Raw genomic sequence first — 21,447 nt, 5'->3', positions numbered from 1 at the left:
GCTTCTGCTCGTGCTAACGGCCGCCGATGACGTCATTATGCGCCGTGCAACGCAAAGACGTCTCAAGGAAAGCGCAAAGCGGTTTCTATAAGGACCCGATTCACGACACGTATACGCTTCTCCATCCTGCCCTCCCTTGGGGCGTCGAATCGCTGGCGCCCAATCATCGAATTCGAAATAATATTGATTGACAAATAATGTACTGGCAATATTTGACTCAACGTTTTATTGAAGAATGCATATCTAGGGCGACCGTATTACTTTGCGCGCAATTATAGAGAATTATAATAGAGAATTGTGAGTAATAATAGAAGTTATAAATATTTATAAGTTTCCAGAAAGAAACTTCCCCCCCCCCCCGCCTTTTCCTTTTATTTTCTATTTTTAACGCAGTTTCAACGTTTCAAATATTGATTTAAAGTATACGTGTATATTTTCCTTGACACACTGACGCTCCCCCTCCTCCCCCCCCCATTCCTTTGATGTTTTTCTCTTTCCAGGGTGTCCGGTATTAATTTGAATATCTTTTGCGGCTCGCCTTCGCCGGTTATTCGGTCCTCGAGCAAATAGGCTGCCGCGATCGAGTTGCGCGGGAATCACGCATGCGCGTTCGTCCGCATTCGTTCGACTCGCTCCGCTTGGTACGGCGGCGGCGGCGGCAGGCGGCTACGGCGCAGCGGCAGCGCACAGTATACGCTAGTCGCTCGCGGTCATCCGTGATGATCCGTGAGTCACGAGCGTGTGGGGAAAGAGGGTCGACGATGACCCGACGACGACGCCAGCGTCTTCCGTAGGCCACGCTAGCCCCGCGTACACGCCGCACGCCGCCCGTCGTCGCGACGCCACGCACTCCTCCTCGGAGGAGCGTCCCGCGCCGCTGTTCGCGTAGACGCTTTCGCGCCTCCTCTCCGCGTCTCTTGTCGCCGCGAGGAAACGCGGCGGTGGCCTGGTGGCGTTGATCGCGTTTCCTCGTCCCGAGAGCCCGATGCGCTCCTCCCCGCGAGACCATGGCATCGGTGAAGGTGGCCGTGAGGGTTCGACCCTTCAACAAGAGGTGCGTGTGTGTGTCGTGCAACTGGTGGACCGGAAAAGTCTGTGCTCCGTCAGCTCCGTCTTTGCCTCGCCTCATCTCGCGTCGGACGAAAGAGTCTATACCCATACAACACACTTGTCCAAAAGCGGGACGTAGGACGTCTAAAAGACGTCTTTTAGCCATCTTTTAGACATCTTTTAGACGTTTTACTAAAAAAAGATGTCTAAAAGACGTCTTATGTCCCGATTTTGGACACGGTGCTGTCTGGGTATGCATTCAGTTGCGATGTCGTCGTGCCCTTGCCGTCGCTCTCCTACAATTACGGCGCTAGAATGTCCGTCGCGCGGCGCGACAAGATCGTTCTCTCTCTCTTTGTCTCTCTCTCTTTCCGGACGACGCCAGTCCAATTGCTCCGAGTATAGTTCAGCTGGAGGGCAGGACAACGTGTCTCCCGATGCAGGATGCACCGCGCGCAAGTTTACTACAGATTCACGCGAGCGTGAGGAGCACGCTGATCGATTGATTAAAGCCCCGAATACAAATATCCCAAGCGATATAGCGAATTACGTTATATATGTATATATTTATAGATTTTATACGTCGACGCAGAGGGATAACGACGGTTAGGACGCGTCCGACGCGCACCCACGTTGCACCCAAATTCGCCGTGACGTTTCTTCGAAAGGACGTGCTCGAGGAACGTTCCAGCATCCCGAACGTCTCCTTTGGTATCCCCGATTCTCTCGCTGTCCGTGTTGCAGGCCAGTCGATACTATTACGCAATTATTTTGCGGTCAATAACATCTCGTGGATGATGTTTCTTCGCGCGTTGCAGCGTATCATCGATATTAATCGACGCTGGAATCGCCGACGCAATGTTATTGAATATACAAAGGCTGATGCATAAGCGCGACGAATGCGATTGAAATCCATATTGCACGTGGATTCGTCATCGTTGGAACGATTCAATCTTCTCGCACGTTCTATATGGTTTTGTAAAAAGTCGAAGGCAGATATAAGTATAAAAATCAATACGAGAAAGGATTTATTTCCCCGCGTTTTGAATAAAAGTTTTTACTTAATTCATCTCGAGATCTCGTCTGTCTTCGTCTCTTAAATTTATGTAAATTCGCGAAAAAGTTTTTTCCCATCTCAATTTTGTCTTAACTTTGACTTCTATATCGAGTCTCCGTTGCCAGGTTAATTCAGTCATTTGAGTCAAGATTGGAAGAGCAAATCTTGAATCATCCTACGCTTCAAATTACACTTTTAAATTTTAGAAAGGATTTTATTCCAACATGGTCTGAGTTAAGAGAATACAAGTCATTGTTAAATTACGTTAAATTACGAAAAAGCTGCAACGTATTTTTTTTTTCCCCGGGAATTTTATTACATTTCTTATATGCTCAGCGAGAAAAACGTGACCGCATCTTTCGATACAGGCGAATACGAAGATACGTTTATAGTTTCAACTCCATTTCCTCTATAAATGGCGCAATAATAACGTACATTTAACAATCGACGGTGACACAGTTGTACTAACGATAGCGGACGTTCGATTTTTTTTGAAGGGACGAGAGGGGATCCCTCGGAGCAGTATAATCCTCTTTGAAACGGCGGATTCAATTATTTCGTCGCCTGTGGAAAGTAAAATAAAAAGGTTTGATGAGTGACAGGCCGCTCCCGATTCAGGAGCCGTCGGTTATTGACAGCACGTGACACAATTGTGCCACCGGTGGTGTATATTGACTGGCGTGCATTATGGACCAGCGAACGACCGCGCGCGCGCGTCTCGTCGATTTCCGAATTCGGTCGCCGTATATAATGTCTGTTGTATAACGTCGCGCGTCGGGACGACAGGTCGATGCCGGTTCGATGATAATGACAACGTGCTTGTTGCTTTGCAGAGAGGTAGCGATGAACGAGAAGCTGATTGTGCAGATGAGCGGCAAGAGGACGCGGATCTTCAGCACCAAGGTGAGCACCATTTCGTCAGCGGCGCGCGTTACTTCCATCCGCCCTTGTCGAAATGTACGGGGGGTGGCACCTGCTTTCCTTATCATTCAGCACCACGCAACATTCTTAAGTAATCGGATTATCGTAATGTTGCTGCAGGAAAGTTACCGTCGTCGCGTCTCCATCCAAAGCAAAAAAAAATCACAAAACGATCGGGCTTATATTATTGATTGTGCAACGATTTTCTTATTGTTAGCCGCAATGGTGAATTTGTGATATTATTATACAATTATTACCTATTTTTTATAGCCTTCTTTTATAGCCTCGTGACGGAGTTCGCAGAATGCTAAGTTTTGTAACACAATTTTTTACATTTACTACGATTTTGTGGCCTCAGAAATGTTTTATTACATCACAATTTTAAGAAACTTATGATTAAGTGTCGATTTTGAATCTCTTAAAAAACTGCGATGATGTGATCGAGTAGGTATTTTTCAGCCTGAAACCATATCCAGAAAATAAAGAATAATAATTCTTTTCTTTAAATTCTTTTGCTGGACTGTATAATAATATAATATTTAATTTCCGTTGAGAATTATTATGATTGTTGTTATTGTTACCCAGCAGCTGATCCGAGCAGCTGCACAAACGCGACGGTAAAATTCCGAGTATGATTATTATCAATCGAGGTCAGCAGCTCTCGCACGGACGATTTTCGCGCGCAGATTGCCTGGTCTTCGGAGCCGGTTTCGATCTTGTTTCACAGGAACGCGAAATCAAGCCCTACGTAACGGATGTTCCAGAGGAGACGGAAAACAGAGGGTACATGGAGGGGTGGGCAAATTACTGAGGCGCGGCGGAAAAAAGTCTAAAATTTTACTATGTTCGTTTTCTTATCTTTCTTGGCAATGTAAAATATTTGTTCTTTTACTCTAAAACTGACGAAAACTTCACGGAACTTTAGACCAGCGTTTCAATTTTGATAATAAAGTTTCTTCTTTCCCTATTCGATATACACTATATAAACATCTTTTTGCAAAATATGAGCCTTTTAATGATTGCGACCTTCTAGAGATTTAATCTCGTTGATCTGAATTAGAGAAAACATCGAGGCAATCCTTGAACAACGGTCTACTGAAAATAAGGACTTTTCACGCCTTATGTTCCAAGATTAAAAGTAACAAGAGAATTATATTTTTCGTTGTTCAGTTTAAAGAGATTTTATTTCCACGAAACACTTTATTCGAGGCTTTAAATACCGAGATATGTTTACAACAACATTGTTGATGTTTATTGAATATATAGTACCAATGGTTATTACGAGCTCGAGTTATAGATAGTCGCTAGGATGCGTAGGCGCAATATCATCAACCTGTTATACAGAGGGACGCACCTTATGCGCTAAAAGTAGCCGTTGTCGCATATTTGCGTTTTGGCTCTTATGTTTATAGACTGAAAGGTCTTGTTCGTGATGTAAGCCGCGATTACATCACTCTCGAATCCACTGTTCATATAGTTTCTCTAAAGCGCCATAAAGCCCGGAGCTAATAGCAGCGGATCGCAAGTTCGACGTCTCGCCACGTGATCACATTTCCCTCGATATTGTGACAGATTCGATGCCACATTTTCAATATGTAATTGTACGATCTGTCAATTAATCTTCATCTAAAGACGTCCTGCGAATAGTGTCAATTTGTTCAGTAAAGTTTCCAGTCAGTATTAGAAGCTTGTTTAGAGTATAGAAACCTTGTACAAAATTGATTAGTTGTATCAATAGTAATATCCCTGGTTGTAGCTTGAGCGTGTAAAAAATTCACTTCGCGGTACCGCAAAGTATCTCAAGAAATATAATGGCCTTAAATAAACTTTCTAAAGAATTTCAAAGCGGAAGTCGTGACGTGTGGACGATCTCTCTCTCTCTCTGTTCCTTTTCGCTATAATCGCCCAATACTTAGCGAATCTAGTGTCATAATTTCTGCTCGAATAATTTTTATGGATTTCCAAGTCATAATTGCTAATTGAATCTTTGACCAATAAATTCAGCCAAAGATAGTATCGTGTTTATATACTTTTTTCCCGAGCCAATAATTGTGATAAAATTTCAAGAATTAGGAAATATCGCAGATAATTTTTAAAAAGCGTGAAGAGAGCGTGATTTTTTAAAAATACATTTAGAAGATTGCTCGACTTTCCGAGATAAATAATCTAAATTTGCAAGCTTCATAAAATAGACGTGATATGATAGCATAATTATTTTAATTATCTTGCAAGAAAGATCTTTGCAAGAATAAACCATTAACGATTTAACGGAACAAAAAGTATCTCGACCGTACGTCGCTCGGTCTCTAATTACGTGCGTGAATCTCCGCGCTGAAAGATAACAAGGTATGCGTTGAGGAGAAAGTGCGAAAATCGCGGCTGGACCGCAGCAAGCAAAACCAGCAGCAGCAAACTCGTTGCTCGACGATTGCGGCTATACGCAATCGAGCGCAATTGCCGCGCGGCCGCGCCGCGTTGTATAATCCAATTTTATCCGCATTCAATTAAACCTTATCTGGACGATCTCTCTTTCTAATCAAAAGAGAAGGCCAATCCCGGCGGAGAACGATCGCTCGGCAGGAAGGATCTCCGACGAGCGCGAATTAAAGTGCAGCCTTGGCCGAAGACGTAAAGCGCGCTTTTAAAAATCGAATTGCTCAAACTATCAAGCTGCTCGTAAATTAATGATTACAATCGAGTACGGTAATTATTTTCGAATGAAATAATTCTTAAAATATTTTATATACATTTTTAATCCACTTGTACTTTGTGAATTTGTGGAAATAAGCAGTTGGAATTAATTTGGACTAACAATAAGCAGTTAGGCTGATTGAGAGATTTATCGAGGGTGGATTGATGGGCGATTCTGGAACTTTGTTTCGAATTATACGTATCGCCGAGCGGGGGGAGTTCAGAAACTCCGCATGCGAATATGTAAATTAAATACATTGTCTTCCTACCAACCGCGCTGGCGTGTTCGTGCACGTGATACGAAGTGCATGCAAAATCGTATAAAATCGAGATTGACCTGAAAACCATTCTAGTCTTAGTTTTTAAATTATCCATTCACTTCCATTCGCTTTCTTGCATAATGCGGCACACAATGTTCCCAGCGATGCTTTATCGGTTACGTAGACGCCAACGTTATAAGAATGCACCAGTCTGTGTGATTACCGTATATAGCAACGTCACGTGAATATATACGCGAGTCGGATGATTTAAATGCCAGTCAGTAGCGAGGAAAAACATATATATAAAAGGATTTTTTGTTAGAAAAAAATTTCAATTTACGGAAGATCCTAGATTATATATGTATATCGGAATTTCTGTTAACTGGAAAAACCTGGAAAATCTGAAATCCTGAGGGAACTTTATTGCCTCAGGAAATCAGAGGCTCAACAGAAAATGTTTCGAAAATGTATCAGAGAATTTTTATTAAAATGGCCTCTTTGAAGGTTTTGTTTTTATTTTGAGAACGTCAAACAAAATATAAATTTTGCCTGACATTTTTCAAAGTTCTATTTTTAGCCTTTTAGATAGACTTTGTTTTGAGAGTTTCGTATGAATAAAAAAGAAAAATCGAGAGAAACAGATAATAATTAATTGCTCTAACTTTGCAAATAATAACTTCGCCGTTTTATCTTAATTAGCCTTAATAAAGCAAAATTAAGCAAAATTGCCTAGAAAACGTGAAAACCTTTTTTAGAGTTTCAGTAGTATATGGATATAATATGATTTATAAATGTAGTAGACTTAATTATATAAATACAGTTTATATTCTCCTTTCACCTTCATAATTAGTCTCTTCTTCTATTGCTCATTTATCCGTGTAACTTGTAGAATTGTCTAATTGAACTTTAGCACTAACGATGACGATAACGAACACTTGTAAGACATTAAAATAACGATTACCCCTTATTGTTCACAGACACCGGATAGCTGCAGAGATATCGACCGGGGGAAGTACAAAGACTTCACGTTCGATCACTCCTACTGGTCCTTCGATTCGAACGACGAAAACTATGCGTCCCAGGAAGAGGTTCATATCAGTCAATATTTTCTATCAAACGAAAACCAGGACAAAAATTATTCGCTCGAGATCTCGCGAGATCGATGACGAAACTGTCGACCTTAAAAACGGGTTCGCAATAACGTTACCATATACGGAAAGATGAAATTGGTCGTTTTACGCTCGCGCATAGTTATAATTAGCTTGATTGCGTCGATAGCGAATTACAAACGAAAAGAGATATACGAGAGAAAGGAGGAGAGCGTGTCGAGCGCGGCAATAATTATAGCAATAATTGATATTCCTAAGCGCGCGGCAACAATTGTAGCAACAATTGATCTTCCTGAGGATATAATTGGCAGCTCTGTCCATTGTAATGTTATAACGGGAGCCTTAGGGCTGATTAGTATTTCCAACAAACGTTTGTAGCGAATGAAAGAGGGTTGTCAAAGCACAATCAAACAGAATAATCTTGTTATTATGTGGAACACAATACGGGACCATCGCAGTAATCGCTTCGGGCTACGGTGTAATCGTTAAAGTTGGTGTTACTATGATCTAATTAAATGCCATTATGTAAAATGCATAGCACGTTTCATTGAAGGCTAACGCCAGACTGATGAAATTCGTTTCCCCGCGTTATTAAAGCGAAGCCTCCTCTCGTATTATCGAATGATGAGGAAAGATCCTAATCTAATCGTTCTCCCTCCAGGTTTTCTACGATCTTGGTACGGACGTAATAGAAAGTGCCTTCGAGGGCTACAATGCCTGCGTTTTTGCCTACGGCCAGACAGGATCCGGGAAGACCTTTACAATGATGGGCACGCCGGTAATGCGATAATCTAATTCCTCAAAAAGACGTTATCTCCTTTTCATTCAGTCTCAGTTTCCTATCGGTGGAAAAAGGACTTTTGCGCCGATATTCCCTCAAAGTGTTAGTTAACAAGATGAAAGAAAGGAAAATGAATGAACGAGAAAAATTAAATTACTATTGAAGCACACCAAAAATAATTACTATTGAAAAATTAAATTCTTAATCACTGCGGAGCATGGAATTTTTGCATCATCGAGTCGATATAATTAAACGATATAGAATCAGCCTTTTGAGGGACATAATAAATAAAATCTTACTCTGATATTATTAAAAATAATTACTGATCATCACTTTTCCTCAACTTTGGCCAAATTAATATAAATTTTGCAAAATGAAAAATCCACAACTAATCAAACTTTTTCTACCTTTGTTTAGAAGACGTAACATATTGATCTTATCTCAATCTGGCAATCTCTTTTCTTCGTTCTTATAACTTATTATGTACGAATTGTAGGAATCTCAGGGATTGATACCACGGATTTGCAAGACGCTTTTCGCTAGAATGGCAGCTGGAAAGGAAAGCGGGGCGTCGTACAGAACGGAAGTATCTTTCCTGGAAATCTATAACGAAAGAGTGAGAGATCTGCTTAGACTGGACCAAAGCCAATCCCATTCGCTGAGGGTACGGGAACACCCCACGGGAGGGCCTTATGTCCAAGATCTATCATGTCATCTCGTTTATGATTATTCGGACATTCAGGTGAGACGAGAAAGCAAAGCGTCTCTTAATAGCAAGCCCTACTCGCTTATCTGCTCATTACACTATCGTTTATTGAAATGGCAACAGCACAAAGAATTACATACTTGTAAATTAATCTCTCTTATTGCATCGTAATTTAAAATATAAATTTCTTGGCGTTGTTATTTTAATATAAATAAAGATATATTCTTATAAAATAATACATAAGACAAATAATATTTATAATAATAAATAATATGTAATAGTACGTATCTTCTCGCAATCGATAATCAAAGTATTAATAAATTATTATTTTTGTTCCAGGAATGCATGGTGAGAGGTAATACGCATAGGACTACAGCCAGCACAAAGATGAACGACGTGAGTAGCAGGAGTCACGCGATTTTTACGATAACCTTCGTACAGGCCGGCCTCTCGGAAGGCATGCCGTCGGAGACTGTTTCCAAGGTGCACCTAGTCGACTTGGCCGGAAGGTAGTCCCGAAAAAAAAAGCATCCGCAAGTCGAGTTATTTTCGAGTCCGTTTATTCGCGAAAATGAAAGAATAGAGAAAGAAAAAAAAACATAGCAAAAACGCCGTGACGAGTGTTTACGCGATTTCTTAAAATCCGATCTTTCTCTGCCTCTTCAGTGAACGGGCGAACGCGACCGGAGCGACGGGTCAACGACTGAAAGAAGGCGCGCATATCAACAAGTCATTGGTGACTTTAGGCACTGTGATATCCACGCTCTCTGAGCTCAGTTCTGCCAGCGGTGACGCGTCCGCCTCGAAACGTAACACGTTTATCCCTTATCGCGACAGCGTGCTCACGTGGCTGCTGAAAGATTCCCTAGGCGGCAACTCCAAAACTATCATGATAGCGACTATCAGTCCGGCGGAATGCAATTACAACGACACTCTCAGTACTCTTAGATACGCCAATCGTGCGAAAAACATTATCAACAAGCCGACTATCAACGAAGACGCGAATGTGAAACTCATCAGAGAGCTCAGGGCGGAGATAGAAAAGTTGAAGTCTCTCATCGACAAAAATATGGCAAGTATTTGTGTATGAGTCACGTTTCTTTTTCCAAATTCTTTCTCATTACTATTTTAGAGAATATATATTTACTTGTTACTTGTAGAGCGTGGAGAAACCACCGCAAGTGCTATTGGCTCAAATCCAAGAGAAGCAAGAGCAAGAAAAGGTACTGACCGAGGAATGGACCGAAAAGTGGCGAGAGACGCAACAGATTCTGCAAGAGCAAAAAGCGCTGGGATTACGAAAGAGCGGGGTCGGTGTTGTTCTCGACTCGGAAATGCCGCATCTAGTCGGCATCGACGACGATCTACTCAGTACCGGCGTTACATTGTATCATTTGAAAGAGGGAAAAACGCTAGTTGGCACAGAGGAAGCTTCCGTTGTTCAGGTGATAATACAAATATAATAAAATTCTCAGGTCTACAAATAATAAAGCAGAAATTATATGTACCCAATGTGTAATTTATTAAGAGACTACTAAGAGACAATATTATTAATGTCAACATATATAAAAGAATATATGTATAATACATATAATATCAATTAGTAAAAGAACGATTAAAAACATTCATTATATCACGAACAGGATATTGTTTTGACCGGTGCGGATGTGGAATCGGAACACTGCATAGTCGAACTGGATAGTGGCGTGGCGACGCTACACCCGCTTTCGTCCCACTGTTGGATCAATACTGCTCAGGTGGACAAACCAACAAGACTATCGCAAGGCTGTATCATTCTTTTAGGTAGGAACAACATGTTCCGATACAACGATCCAGCCGAGGCAGCAAAACTCCGAAAGGAGGGCGGCTCGGGTAACGGCAACCTGCAATCAACGGTCGTCAATCTATCGAGACTGTCGCTCTTGAGTTGGAGCGTCTCCGATCTACACGCGTCCTGTTCCAGCGACAATCTTCTGAACTCGAGCGAGGATCTCAGGGCGGTCGAGGAGCTGGAACAGCAGAAGGCTGCGCTTCTAAAGGAAAAGGAGGACTTCAAGGTGGGTGAAATATTCTAGATCAGGACGCTTCTCTCGTTGAGCCAGATCTTGACTAACTACATATTTCTCGCAGAGGGAACAAGAGGAACGCGAAGAGAGATGGGCCGCCAGAAGGGAAGCGCTGGAAGGAGCCCAACGTGAGTTGGAGCGCGAATGGGGCGCACAGTGGAAAGAATGGGCGGACGCGATCGCGATCCTGGAATCGCGTCAACGCGAGCTGCGCGCCCGCCGGCATATCCTGGAGCAAGAACGGCGGGACGAAATGACGCAAGTAAGTGACACGGACGCGCCTCCGTCTCCGGAATTGAATGTAATCTCGATTAAGTACCAATTCTACCTCGTCCTTGTCGCTATCGGTGTCCTTATTTGCTTGTCTGGCAACATCATCATCTACTCGCACGTTTGTCCGTTAAATATGTGATCAAAGTTTCGCTCGTCACGCGCGTCGCTGCGAGATGCCACGAATTCGTGGATGAACATCTGCGAGTGTCCCGGCTACGTGAACGAAACGTTTGCGAAACGACATTTTGCTACAGACCAAAATTCTTGTGATTAAGATACACAGTACTGTCTATCGATGTCTAGATCCAGGCCTATCGGTATTCCTCTAGAGCAAGCTTTCGTTGTCGTTTGCGACGAGACTTCGCTATCCATGAGATTGTCTACATGAAATTGTCTTTGATTCCTCTACCGGCCTCAAGAATCCTCAGATATATTGCGTATACTTACAATTAACATATTAATATTTACAAATGGTTTATGTTAACAAATTGCGTTGATGTATATGAGTAAGCTGCTGAACACGAAAAGGTGCTAGTGCTGAAGAGATATTGCCGGACAGATGGCATTCCTTGGAATGTTATATATTTAAGTATCTAGTAAGAATGTTAAGAGTGAAGTATGTACATATCTTGGGCTTGTTTGTATAGAGATACGTCTATGGGTTTGTTATGCGAGATGTAAAGTACAGAGGCACTAATTATTGTTATACTGATATATATATATTGTTGTTTAATAAATTTTTCATACAAAAATTGGCGTTTAATCCTCCACAAAGTATTTGCACGCACTTTCACTGTTTTCTCTCTCTGTTTCTCACATAATTTTTAAGAGTATGCATTCGATCGATTTAACACTCCCGATTAACAAACCCAATTTCTCATTAACTCGTTGCCGTCACACCTCGGGATCCGTCCGCATGATACACTGTTCCGAGTATTAATTAATAGAATGGCGAGAACTTATTATAATATTTTCTCGAGGCAACGCACCGCGAGAATACATTGGCTCTTTATTTAATCTATTTATTTTGTTATTTGTTTATTCGTATTTACATTTATTTATTAAAGACACGCACAAGGATAAAATTTAGCGAATATATATGCGTTAATATTTATACTATTGAGAGTATTCTATTCTACAATTGTCATAGCGTCTAAAACACATTTTTGTACATGGTAAAGGAAAAAGCACAAACATTTATTTTCTTCATCTTCGCCACCTCGTCACTGACATTTCACAATTATAAAAATTTCTTTATTTTTTCGTTTATATGCTACAACATAATTATTAATTATTAATATTTGATTTTGAATCATCTTTTGTTGATTATCTCTTTTGTTAACGCATCGGTGTGTGTGTGTATGATACCAGGTAGAAAGTATATGTAGGGAAGTCGCCTATCTGCGCACATTATTGCAGTCCAAGCATCGACAATTGCAAGAGCTCGTCAACAATCAGGAACGTACGCAAATCAATCAGCATCAGTGGGAAAAGGTAAGGATTATAATAAGGCGAGGAATCTTCGAGTTCGTATCTGTAATACGCACGTATATTGCAAACGACGCGATGCATACGTCGCACTATATTCACATAACTTTTCTTTATGATAATCCATGCAGATATAACAGCTCTCTCTCTCTCTCGGCAGTATTTCTTTATTATTTTAAATAAAACGACGGAATGTAAAATATTCCGATTGCTAGATTGTATGTGAATGTAGAAGGTCGGACGTCTTGTTTTACAGTAATTTCCGTGTAATTTTGTAGAGAGTGAGTGAAGCGGAATATGCATTTCAGACGGATAATGGTGCCGGTAGTGACGACAGTCTGCCCGAATCTTGGTCCAGTCTCAACGACGAAAAGTGCATCGACAGTGTCAGGGAATTGGTGAATCATCACGTAAGTAGGTTTAAACGTCTCTCCTCAATCTCGTTTGATTGTTTTTCTTCTAAAAAAAAAAAAAAATGTGTAATCTTAAATAGAAGAAAGAACTAGCCGCTTTGGAGAACGAGCTACAGAGCAAGGTCAAATCTCTGAACGAACATCAGAGTAAGGTAGATAAGATGGAGGAGGAACTGATGGAGATCGCGAAGAGACAGAAGCAGATATTCAGGGCGGAAGTATGTACGCATAAAATACTAACGTTCTGCGAAACGATTCTTTACATTGATGCTTTCTAGCTGGGAGGTGAAGGAGTAACGGAGAAGAAGATGTTGTTGGCAAAACGGAGTCAGGAACAGCTTGAGGAGATCGAACGGCGTAAACACAGTCTATCGTTGGACTTGAAGCGCGCTACGCCTGCGTTTCTGGACGACAGTTGTTCGTCGAACAGCTGCGACGAGACGGCCTTCAGCTGTAACTCCAGATCCTTCCAGGAGGCGAACAATAGGAAGCATCAGATCGCCTTGGACTTGAATTTGTTGCCGCTGAGTATACCGAGCTCCGATACCGTGGAAACATTCCACACGGCAGCGGCCGACTCTCCGGAGCTTCGTATAGCCTTCGAGGATGCCGACACGACGTGTATAAGCGATCTGATGACGAAGAATGAATTCGCAAACGAAGAACGAGGTGGCCACGATGACAGAAGCTTATCCGAGGTGGAAACTAGAAATGCGACAGATGCGAATAGAGGCGCTTCCATGGGGCCGTTAAGTGACGTACAACCGCCTATGATAGCCACCATCCCGGAAAACATGCTCCAGGATACGCTAGAATCGCCAATACAGCAGAATCCGGCGATGAAGAGACTGAACCAAAGAATCGCACGTCAGCGCATGATGGTGATGAGATGCTTGGACGCCGGTACCCCGTCGAAAGACGATCTCAATCGGCAGATAATGATACTGCAGGATCTGCAGAGACAGCAGATCGAATTGGAAGTGTCTTTATTGGAGGATGAACGGAAAAGTTATTCTACGAAGCGTCTCCAGTGCGGCGGCGACGGCGACGGCGACGGCGACAGTGATAGACTCGTCAACCACGAGACCGAGAATCATGTACAGAACGAACCAAATGCTTACTGTAGTGTTGTAGAACCTACGAATAATAGCTCGGCCATTCTATTAACGGTAGCGCAAACTAGATCTCAACTTTTCAGGAATAACAGGCCTAATACTAACGATCAAGAGACTTTGTCGGAATCGTTAGCGTCAAAAAGATCCTCCAGTCGGGGTTATTCAACAGTTTACTTGACGGTAAGTCATCGACGTCTCTTCTCTATCGCCTTAAATGGTCAGCGAAGACTTTAACATAGATACATTTTCTTTGCGCAGAGTCAGAATCGCGGCGACCGCTTGAGTAGTCCGTATTCCTTAACAATCACGAGGTCCCTACCGTCGTTAATAGCAAATGACGGCGACTGCGTGATTAATATGATTGTCAGTGTGCCGTCGTACGTGATACGCGGAGCCGGGGCGTCCAGCCACTACGAGTACGAGGTGCGAGTCGTGGCGCAGGACGACAGCTGGACGCTGCTACGTAGATACAGGAGATTCCGGGAGTTGTATACATCGATGCGACAAAAGTATGGTAGCAAGGTACGTGATAGCTTAATTACACTGAACAATAATTGTGAAAGTGGCACAAATATGGAAATTTGAATGATAGCCAGCTTAAACATAAGCTTTGGAGAAAGAAATTTTAATTCAAAATAAAAAATGTCATCATTATAAAGAAAGAACAGTCTATATTTATTACAAAATTTTTTGATAATTTCATGTGTCGTGTAAAATATGGAAAAGCATTGAAAAATCAAGCTATACACATATAAAATACAAGAATGCACACATATATACATAAATAATATACAATTTTATTCGGAAATTCTGACACGAATCATAGATGCTTTAAAGTAGACTTTGAATAGCAAAAATCTAATTGTTTAAAAACAAAATATACACGCGTCTCAGACCACTTTCATAAACATAAACACGCGTACTTATATACAGTACAATTGATTTTACGGAAACTCTTTGATCGTACGCAGGTCGCGGCGATACGCTTTCCTCCACGCCAAGTCTTTCCAAAGTACGAAGTCGTAGCGAGGCAACGCCGGAAACGTCTCGAGGAATATCTTCGCCGGTTAATTCAAGTTTGCTCGGAACTGCCGCACTGCGAGCCTCTATACAAATACAACGGCAATCTTAGCAACATAAACAAACAATCCCTACTGGAGTTCAGCCCGTTTTTCAGGCGCGGTATGTTCGAGAGCGGCAAATACGGAACTAGCTAAGGTACTATCGTGCAACCCTCACCCTTCCGTATACCGAAGAATGAGTGAGAGAATTGAATAAGCAACAGATGTTTATAATTCAGCGTATTTTTTCAGTTTTTTTTTCTATTTATAAAATGTAGCCATAGCAAAAGAGATGTTGAGCGAAGTAGCAACGGCGTTCACACAGAATGAGTCCCGTAACATTTGTCGCGTATAATACATTCCTTGAATCACATATCAATTCTATGAAAAATTACATAAAGATAAAATTAAGATGTTTCGTAACTTATCGCTACAATTCAATAAGAGTATTACGAATCACTTATCAGTAACTGGGTTGCAAATGTTGAGCGACTCGTCCTGTTTTGTAGTCATTACAAAAATATATATGCTTCCAGAAGCTTAACGATTGTAAGACTGGTTTGTAGAAAAATGAGCGTTCTTCACTGATACTGTCTCGTGCACGCGGGTTTTGCACAGAGACATTAACGGGAATGCAACGTGATATATATTCTTTACGAGAGAGTAAAGACCGCGGGTGTTGGCGAGGCAAAACATATCGCGTCATAGCGACTTATTTTTTCCTTTACAGGTATAGAATATTTTCCTAATGTCTTTCCAATAGAATCGCCCGGTAGAATTCACGAAGTGTACCTTCCTTCGATATAGTCAAATCATGTAGCTGATATTATAATTTTGGTTACGTTTTACTAGCACAAGCGAACGTTATTGTAAATTACGGCGAAAAGAGCGAATTCTCGTCAGCAAAACGGTGACCATAACTTCGCATAGTTCACCCGATAGCCGAAGAGTATTTATTTTGCGTCGAATAGCGTTTTGTATGTGCAATCTGAAGTAGCGAATCGACTAGCGAATTGAAAGAACTATCCATTAGCGTAATAATTGTAAACGTAGCAATGTGTTACAAGCGAGAAAGATATCATATCTTTGTTAAAGTTTTTCCGTTTCCGGGATCTATCTCTGGCTGTTAACAAAATCGTTACCACTACTTCAGGCACGTGTTCTGGAGATCCAAATAAGAAAAAAAATTCATACAAACGTGTGTTCATAAACCCAGTTACAGGCCCTTAGATACATTTTAAAAAATTAATGCTGTCTCATATTTTCTGAACTTGAAGTACGAAGAAAGTAAAAATTTGCAAAAATGTATCTTTTTAGCTTTCCACTCGAAAAAATCTACTAATTTTTTCGAGCCACAGTTTTTTTTTTTTTTTTTTTTTTTTTAGAAAATTCAAAATTTTAAATAGTCAAAATTTTTTTATGTGATGCACCGGTTTTTGAGACAAAATGTTTTATCGGTATCTTTAAAGGACTGTAACTTTGTGAGAGGGCATTTCCAGGATACGTTTTTCTGTGCACTTTTTTCGTACTGTGGCCTTTAAGTATCTGAAGTAGCGGTAAAGTGTTTATAAATACCCTCTGTCTGTTTGCGCCTGTGTGTGTGCGAGCGCGTGCATGTGTGCATAAATGTGTATAGTGCAAGGAATTAACAGACCACTGTTAAAGTTGGAGTTGTTATGCAGATATTAGCATTTATTTGAATATTAATACTAAACCAAAGTTGATCAACACGATAACTATCGATTTTGGGAAATACCGCATTGCTATGGCTAACAATTGATCAGATCGATCAGACTGTACGATTGAAGTATTGAAATTTACAAAAAAAAAAGCTTATTGGCATGCAAAATATCTTGGGATAATATAAAACTGCTTGTTCGTTACATAGCCAGGACATCTCGCTTCATATTCTTATCGGATGTTCGGAGAAGCGAAAGAGAAAGATAACACTTCCGGCTTCGAGAAAACGCTGTTATATTTAGTACGTTAAAATAAAATCTATATATATATATAAAAAGAACACTAAGCGCCACAAGTACGATAAATATGCTTTTCAGTAGTACGAGAGAAAGAAAAAGGTATTTATTCCATGGCTGTGTGTAACCTGGATTCGAGAAACCCCCCCACAGATTCATCCTGGCTAATAATTAATTAGTGATAGCGAAAACTCGAGCAACGACACCGTTCAGAGGTGCGTACACTGCGAACACTAATTGAGTTTCGTATAACGAGGCAGTTATTACTTATTCGAACGGACATTACCTCGCGTTTCCTACGATTCACCGCAATCGTCCCGTCGTTATCCGCTTTTTTTATACATGAATCTACGAGACCTATATGTTCCATAAGTGTAACAATGGAGTACAATAAATTGTTATATAATGCAGCGCATTTTCCCGCTTGTGTATCACATATCGCCGCGATGAAATGTACCGCCTGGGTTTCGCAACGTAAACGCGTTTTTGTGAATTCGCTTCGTATAGAAAAATACTAAATAAATTACATCTTCTATCGTTCTCTATTCTACCCTGCTATATTAGAAATTTAAATTTTTTCCCCTTTTCTGAGCATTTTGCGACGCACATACATACACGTAACACACACTTGATACACGAGTCTCTGATTAACATCTAAAAGTGTAGGTACTTTTCGTCTTGATTTGTTTAGTCCAGAAAAATTCGCAGAAACAAATGATATTTAAAAGAGTAACTCGAGAAATAGGAAAATTAAAGATAAATTCGATAAATACCAAACGGGTATATAAATGAGCATTGTACCTTCGATATGCGATTTTTATAATAAATTATATTAAATAATAGAATGTCATACCTCGCTTTAAATAAACACTTGTTCGCTCGCTAAACTATCGGCAAATGGCGCGACAATCACTCTCGTGGCAAAATAAAACGTCAAACCGAACGTGATAGAAATCGGCAATGCGGGTAGCGCTTTCTTGAATATGGCCAGTAACAGCAGTGTCAGACAGAGGCCCTGCATAGGAAACAATCGATTAGGCAAATTCTGTCGGTGCTCAACGCACCGAACGTTTATAAATACGTACAATAAGAATAGCAACGAAACAAGCCAGCGTGGTGTTCCAGTCTCCATAGCTGGACGCCTTTCCGACGAGCACGCTATAAAATATGAAATCCCCGAGGCCTAGCTTAACTCCGCGTTCCTCCTCGACGACCGCGGCTTGTCCTTGCGACTCTCGCGGACGATTTTCCTCCTGTCTCGTGTTTTCGCTCAACGCGGCCGAGTTCTCGAGCACTTCTTGAGCGCGTCTCGTGCTACGTTCGTCTGTATAATCAGAATTAATTCAGCACTTTATCTGAAAGGCCTGTTTGTTAAAATTTAATTTTAAATTTTTGAGTCTCTTGAACAAATTATATACTATGTATTGTAATAATAAATACGTATACTTTAGTATATAATCCATATATAGAGCTTATGTCATTTTAGTTTTATTAACACTAGAACTACTGGAGATTAATCTATTAGCGTATTGCCGATTTCTATTAGTGCATCAAATCGAATTCGCTATATATTTATTTCTACCAAAGAAATCTTAGAAAGGAGAAAACAAATTAATAAAATTAATCATTTATGTAATTTCAATGAAAGTCAGAGAAGATTTCAGAAATTAAGGTGCTTCAAAAATAAGTAGTAAATCATTTAAAAATGTCAAACGAATTATTTTAACTCCCTCGGTAGTTCTAGTGTTAATTAGTTGTGTAATGTAATTTCTTTTATTGGAAATGTTATTAATGCTCGATTCGTACTGTGCGTTTCTACCCATTCAGGAGTGAAACCTCCTGCATCTTCTGCATCGCCCGATGCTCGATTTTGATTGTCCGCCTGGTCACGCGTAGGAGACACCGCGGTGTCTCCGGATGCCATTGTGGCTGCTTGCACGTATCCAGCATAAGTCACGGTAAACGAGTACAAGATGGTGGAAGAATATATTAGAGCAGGGAAAATAGATTCGTTTCGTTCTTGCGCCGTTTCGACGAGTATCCTTAGTGGGCCTTTCGGTGTTAAAACCGCAATCAGATCTAAAATGCAGAAAAGCATAAAAAGGACATGAGATCGTCGATGTACTCGCAGTATAAAGCTTCCGTCTCGAAAACACCTTACCCCAGATACTTATAACCCCGAGCACAACCCATGCCGTCCATTCGGGTAAATACTTAATGAAAACGAGCGCCATCAGGGCGGAAATAAAGATTAGATACGCCTGTTGAAGTTGCAACGGCCCTTGCCAGTGAATGCAAATCATTCCGACTACACCAAAATTCCATAAGCCTATACCTAGCGTGAATAGATCCATTGGAATGTTATAAGCTTTCAACACTTGCCTGCAAGTATAAAATACACAGATGAATCTTTCTTTGAACGTTAAATGGACAAAGTATATTAAATTTAGAACAGTATCTTTACACTCACTCGCAATATAGGACAGAGAACATTGAAAGCAACAGTAGAGAGCTTATGATCAGCCAACCGTGTATGACTTTGTAAAATCTGTATTTATAAAGGATGATAAGTATCACAGTCATAAATACAATGACGCTCATGAGAATCAGGGAGTTGGCAAACGCCTGCCAGACTTTGGTACTCATATCGGGGCTTTCCTCATGAAATGGAGTGTATACTCTAAAAAGAAATCATTATTTCAGTAAATATCGTGTATACTAGTTGTACGTTCAGGAATTATGCCTAGGCAACTTAGGCACACCTAGGTAAACTCTAATGCTACAGTACGTGACATAAACTATAGCTTAGAGTTATCCAAGCTGAATTTCTAAACGCAGCCCTGTATACAGTATGCATAGATCCCTATTGCTAGAGCAATACTCACAAGTACATTCCCTTGGTCGTGTAAAAATTGACTGAGCTAATAGTGGCCACCACAACCAGCATACACAGCGAAACAGGGACGAAGAGTTTGATCACATGCGCCGCGCCATACTTGAGTTCTTCCTCCTCCTCGTCTCTGTAGCGCCTCAGTCTATTTTGATTATTGTTACGGGACGTGCCACGTCTGTTTGATCGGGCGACAGCCATGCCAGCCGCTTCAATATGCACCTCGGGCACCCCATTCTCCACCTATGAAAAAAGATGGTTTTCAATGAACGCTTTTAACGACATCCTAAAATTCCACTGCGTAAAAAATAAACGAAGAGTTATTAGGATTCTTCGATTAAATGAGAGTCTGACGAGTTTTACTGAAACAGCTACCTCTTCGTTGGCACTTCTGGAGCGGCCCTTCCGACGTTCATTGCCCAGGATCAGGTCGTCCGTGCGAGACTCCGCGACGTGACCGTCCATCAGGCTTGTATACTCGTTCGCTGAATCGTAGTCACTCTCAGACATTCATCAAAGTCTGTATTTCCGGACGAGCGGATAGAGGACTCGTTTCTCGACGGCACTTGGCTTCCGTGCTACTTCCAACACTCACGGCGGTTTATCCCCCTCGACGTGTCGCGCTTACATAACAAAAAAAGGAGGAGAAATGCAGCTCACGCCCGATTCAATTATCTCGTTTTCTCTGACCATCCTAAATCTACCTAAATCGTCCTTTCTGCGGAATCTTTACTTGTTGACAATCGTTTGCAACCTTCCTCCCTCGTTTTCTCTCTCTCTTTCCCCACTGATTCATCCTGCGACCGCCATCTTTAAAAGAAGTACATATGTACATACAAGTAGGTATAGTATAGTATGGGTTTATTATCATCGCGACTAATCGCGACTTGCGACTCGACTGCTTGCGACTCGCATTGTAGACCCCGCATTAATACGGCTCTGTGATTGGCCGCGTTCAGCAGACACAACTGTTGAGTTCGTCTTATCAACACTCTGCGTTGATTGGTTGGTTCTAAAAGCAAGAGCCAATCACATTCGACTGCTACTCAGCGGCTTGGTCTGCTAAACGCGCTCAATATCAAAAGGAGTTGACATCCATTGCTTTAGGGTCTGTTGCGGAACGATCTGGTAAAGAAGCACTCTTCATAATAATTAAGATGGGAACGTGATACAGCATGTCGATTAGGACAATTAGACCTTCTAAATTGTTTGGAAAAGAAGTTATGGGTATATGAACATACTAAAAATGAACCCTTAAACGTATACTCAGAATTCGGAAGAATACTAACAGGACAATGATATCTTTGTTGAAAAAAGACAAAATATTTGAGATCTAAATGTCGCTTATATTCCTTATATTTCAAATAAAATGCTTTAAATAATAAAATAAATGTTGTATTTATATTTCTGCAATTTTGTCATTTGAAACGTAGTTATAATATATATATGCAATCATATAATTATATTCGTGTTTATATATCTTTAAATATATATTTACTGTGCAGGACATACATATATATAGGTAAATACAGTTTATTTGTTATATAAATTTGTTAAAGTATAATATTAATATACTGTATGAAATAATAC

At 40.9% G+C, this 21,447-nt stretch overlaps 2 protein-coding genes across 7 annotated transcripts; one reads left to right on the top strand and one right to left on the bottom strand.

Annotated features, from left to right (window-relative positions):
* Window positions 1-674: 674 nt before the first annotated feature.
* Window positions 675-16,371, top strand: Klp98a (kinesin-like protein 98A). 4 transcript variants are annotated; one of them, XM_071777342.1, is made up of 16 exons: window positions 675-1,054; window positions 2,941-3,010; window positions 6,957-7,067; window positions 7,750-7,866; window positions 8,366-8,611; window positions 8,915-9,084; window positions 9,242-9,647; window positions 9,736-10,020; window positions 10,219-10,632; window positions 10,706-10,903; window positions 12,286-12,408; window positions 12,681-12,812; window positions 12,896-13,033; window positions 13,094-14,110; window positions 14,189-14,452; window positions 14,902-16,371. In XM_071777342.1, the coding sequence occupies exons 1-16, from the start codon at window positions 1,008-1,010 to the stop codon at window positions 15,145-15,147; spliced, it is 3,984 nt and encodes a 1,327-aa protein (XP_071633443.1). In that variant the 5' UTR covers window positions 675-1,007; the 3' UTR covers window positions 15,148-16,371. The 4 variants fall into 4 exon arrangements, with proteins under 4 accessions (XP_071633443.1, XP_071633444.1, XP_071633446.1 ...); XM_071777343.1 differs by having other exon boundaries at window positions 676-1,054; window positions 12,711-12,812; XM_071777345.1 differs by lacking the exon at window positions 12,286-12,408 and having other exon boundaries at window positions 676-1,054; window positions 12,711-12,812.
* Psn (presenilin) lies at window positions 14,582-20,691 on the bottom strand. 3 transcript variants are annotated; one of them, XM_071777350.1, is made up of 8 exons: window positions 20,562-20,691; window positions 20,233-20,480; window positions 19,853-20,100; window positions 19,438-19,647; window positions 19,129-19,349; window positions 18,774-19,046; window positions 18,053-18,291; window positions 14,582-17,982 (listed from the first exon to the last, which is right to left on the bottom strand). In XM_071777350.1, the coding sequence occupies exons 2-8, from the start codon at window positions 20,365-20,367 to the stop codon at window positions 17,827-17,829; spliced, it is 1,482 nt and encodes a 493-aa protein (XP_071633451.1). In that variant the 5' UTR covers window positions 20,368-20,480; window positions 20,562-20,691; the 3' UTR covers window positions 14,582-17,826. The 3 variants fall into 3 exon arrangements, with proteins under 3 accessions (XP_071633451.1, XP_071633450.1, XP_071633449.1); XM_071777349.1 differs by having other exon boundaries at window positions 14,582-15,036; window positions 17,821-17,982; window positions 20,233-20,670; XM_071777348.1 differs by having other exon boundaries at window positions 20,233-20,670.
* Between the last annotated feature and the right edge of the window lie 756 nt (window positions 20,692-21,447).

This window comes from Temnothorax longispinosus, chromosome 5, assembly GCF_030848805.1.
Source record: "Temnothorax longispinosus isolate EJ_2023e chromosome 5, Tlon_JGU_v1, whole genome shotgun sequence".
NCBI lineage: Eukaryota > Metazoa > Arthropoda > Insecta > Hymenoptera > Formicidae > Temnothorax > Temnothorax longispinosus.
This window is presented reverse-complemented; position numbering and strand designations above follow the sequence as displayed.

Bases quoted from the DNA above. Each gene is read 5' to 3' on its own strand.
- Klp98a (XM_071777342.1), top strand. From the start codon at position 1,008: ATGGCATCGGTGAAGGTGGCCGTGAGGGTTCGACCCTTCAACAAGAG. The intron at 7,867-8,365 runs GTAATGCGATAA...TACGAATTGTAG, and splicing joins TTACAATGATGGGCACGCCG to GAATCTCAGGGATTGATACC. The intron at 13,034-13,093 runs GTATGTACGCAT...GATGCTTTCTAG, and splicing joins AGCAGATATTCAGGGCGGAA to CTGGGAGGTGAAGGAGTAAC.
- Psn (XM_071777350.1), bottom strand. From the start codon at position 20,367: ATGTCTGAGAGTGACTACGATTCAGCGAACGAGTATACAAGCCTGATG. The intron at 19,047-19,128 runs GTAAGGTGTTTT...TCTGCATTTTAG, and splicing joins CGGGGTTATAAGTATCTGGG to ATCTGATTGCGGTTTTAACA. The intron at 18,292-18,773 runs GTACGAATCGAG...CTGATTATACAG, and splicing joins TGAATGGGTAGAAACGCACA to ACGAACGTAGCACGAGACGC.